This window comes from Myotis davidii, unplaced genomic scaffold (genome assembly GCF_000327345.1).
Source record: "Myotis davidii unplaced genomic scaffold, ASM32734v1 scaffold1364, whole genome shotgun sequence".
Classification (NCBI taxonomy): domain Eukaryota; kingdom Metazoa; phylum Chordata; class Mammalia; order Chiroptera; family Vespertilionidae; genus Myotis; species Myotis davidii.
Genome location: NW_006295736.1, coordinates 817,029 through 818,360, shown reverse-complemented (window position 1 = coordinate 818,360; position 1,332 = coordinate 817,029). Strand labels below are relative to the sequence as shown.

General features: G+C 62.1%; 1 protein-coding gene across 1 annotated transcript in view; it reads left to right on the top strand.

The window, feature by feature from the left end:
- LOC102760569 (tensin-3) overlaps positions 1–1,332 on the top strand; it is a 61,535-nt gene that overhangs the window by 32,634 nt on the left and 27,569 nt on the right. The window contains exon 13 of the mRNA XM_015568212.1: positions 654–740. Coding sequence (XP_015423698.1) covers positions 654–740 — 87 coding nt within the window. The remainder of the gene's footprint in view (positions 1–653; positions 741–1,332) is intronic.

Genomic DNA, 1,332 nt, shown 5'->3' with positions numbered 1-1,332 from the left:
CTCCCACCGTCCTCCCCACAGCGGCTGCGGGTCCCGGGGGCCTCCCTGCCCCTGAGAGGCAGCGTCTGCCGTGGGCGACCCCCTTCCCTCGGAACCAGGGCCTGGAGAAGTAACTTTGGTTTCAAATTAAGCGAATTCTTTTCCAGTTCGTTCTTTCACACTCTTACGAGCTCGGCACCGGGAAGCACGGCTGGCCTTGCTTTGTGCCCGTCTGTCTGTCTGCTTTTTTTTTAAAATGAAGGAAGAACTCCGTTCTTTTTAAAATATAGAAGAGAGACTTTTTATTGACTCCAGAGAGGAAGGGAGAGGGAGAGAGAGAAACATCAACGATGAGAGAGAATCATGGATCGGCCGCCTCCTGCACGCCCCACACTGGGGATCGAGCCTGCCCCCCGGGGCCTGTGCCCTGACCAGGAATCGAACCCTGACCTCCTGATTCATGGGTTGACGCTCAACCACTGAGCCACTTGGGCCGGCTGAGCCCCCATCTTTCTAAGGATGTGTTGTTGGGTGTTCCCCGGACCCGACTTCCGTGTCTCACCCCCAGCCCGTGCCCGACCCCCATCAGCCCGGGGGGCACGACCCTCAGCCCCCGGGAGGTGAGAGCTGGTGACAGCGCTCCTCACAGCGCCCGTTTCAACCCCGTTTTGCAGAAAACCCAGGTGAGAAGCAGGTGACGGTAAGCTTTGTGCAGGACACCTCCAAGTTCTGGTACAAGGCGGACATCTCCAGGGAGCAAGGTGCGTGCGGGCTCGATCATGGCACGGGCGCAGGGGCCAGGGGGCCAGGCGTTGGGAGGACTGGAGTCCCGGGCGTCTGCAGGGCACACCTGCGATTGTCCACAGGGAGAGGCGAGCGCTGTCTGTCACCAGCCCCTCGCTCCCACACCACCTTGTCCGGGCGCCTCGGGCAGCAGGAGTTCAGGCACCGTAGTGGGTTTTTGTTTTTAAATATGTTCTAATTGTCAGAGAGGAAGGGGGAGGGAGGGAGGGAGAGACATCCGTGATCAGAGAGAATCACGGATCGGCCGCCTCCTGCACATCCCACACTGGGGATGGAGCCCGCACACAACCCGGGCCCGTGCCCTTGACCGGAATCGAACCCTGACCTCCTGGTTCCTAGGCCGACGCTCACCCCTGAGCCACCGGCCGGGCTGCACCCGTGGTTCTGAGCAGCTCAGACCTGGGTCACGCTCGGGAACAAGAGTAGACGAGCTGCCGTCTGGGAGCCGAGCGGGGCCCCGGGGGGAAGAGGCCTCCCAGCAGGACTCATGGTCCCCAGGGCGCTGCTCCGCCCACGGGCCTGCTGCCCTGGGGAGGCTGGTCACAGCCA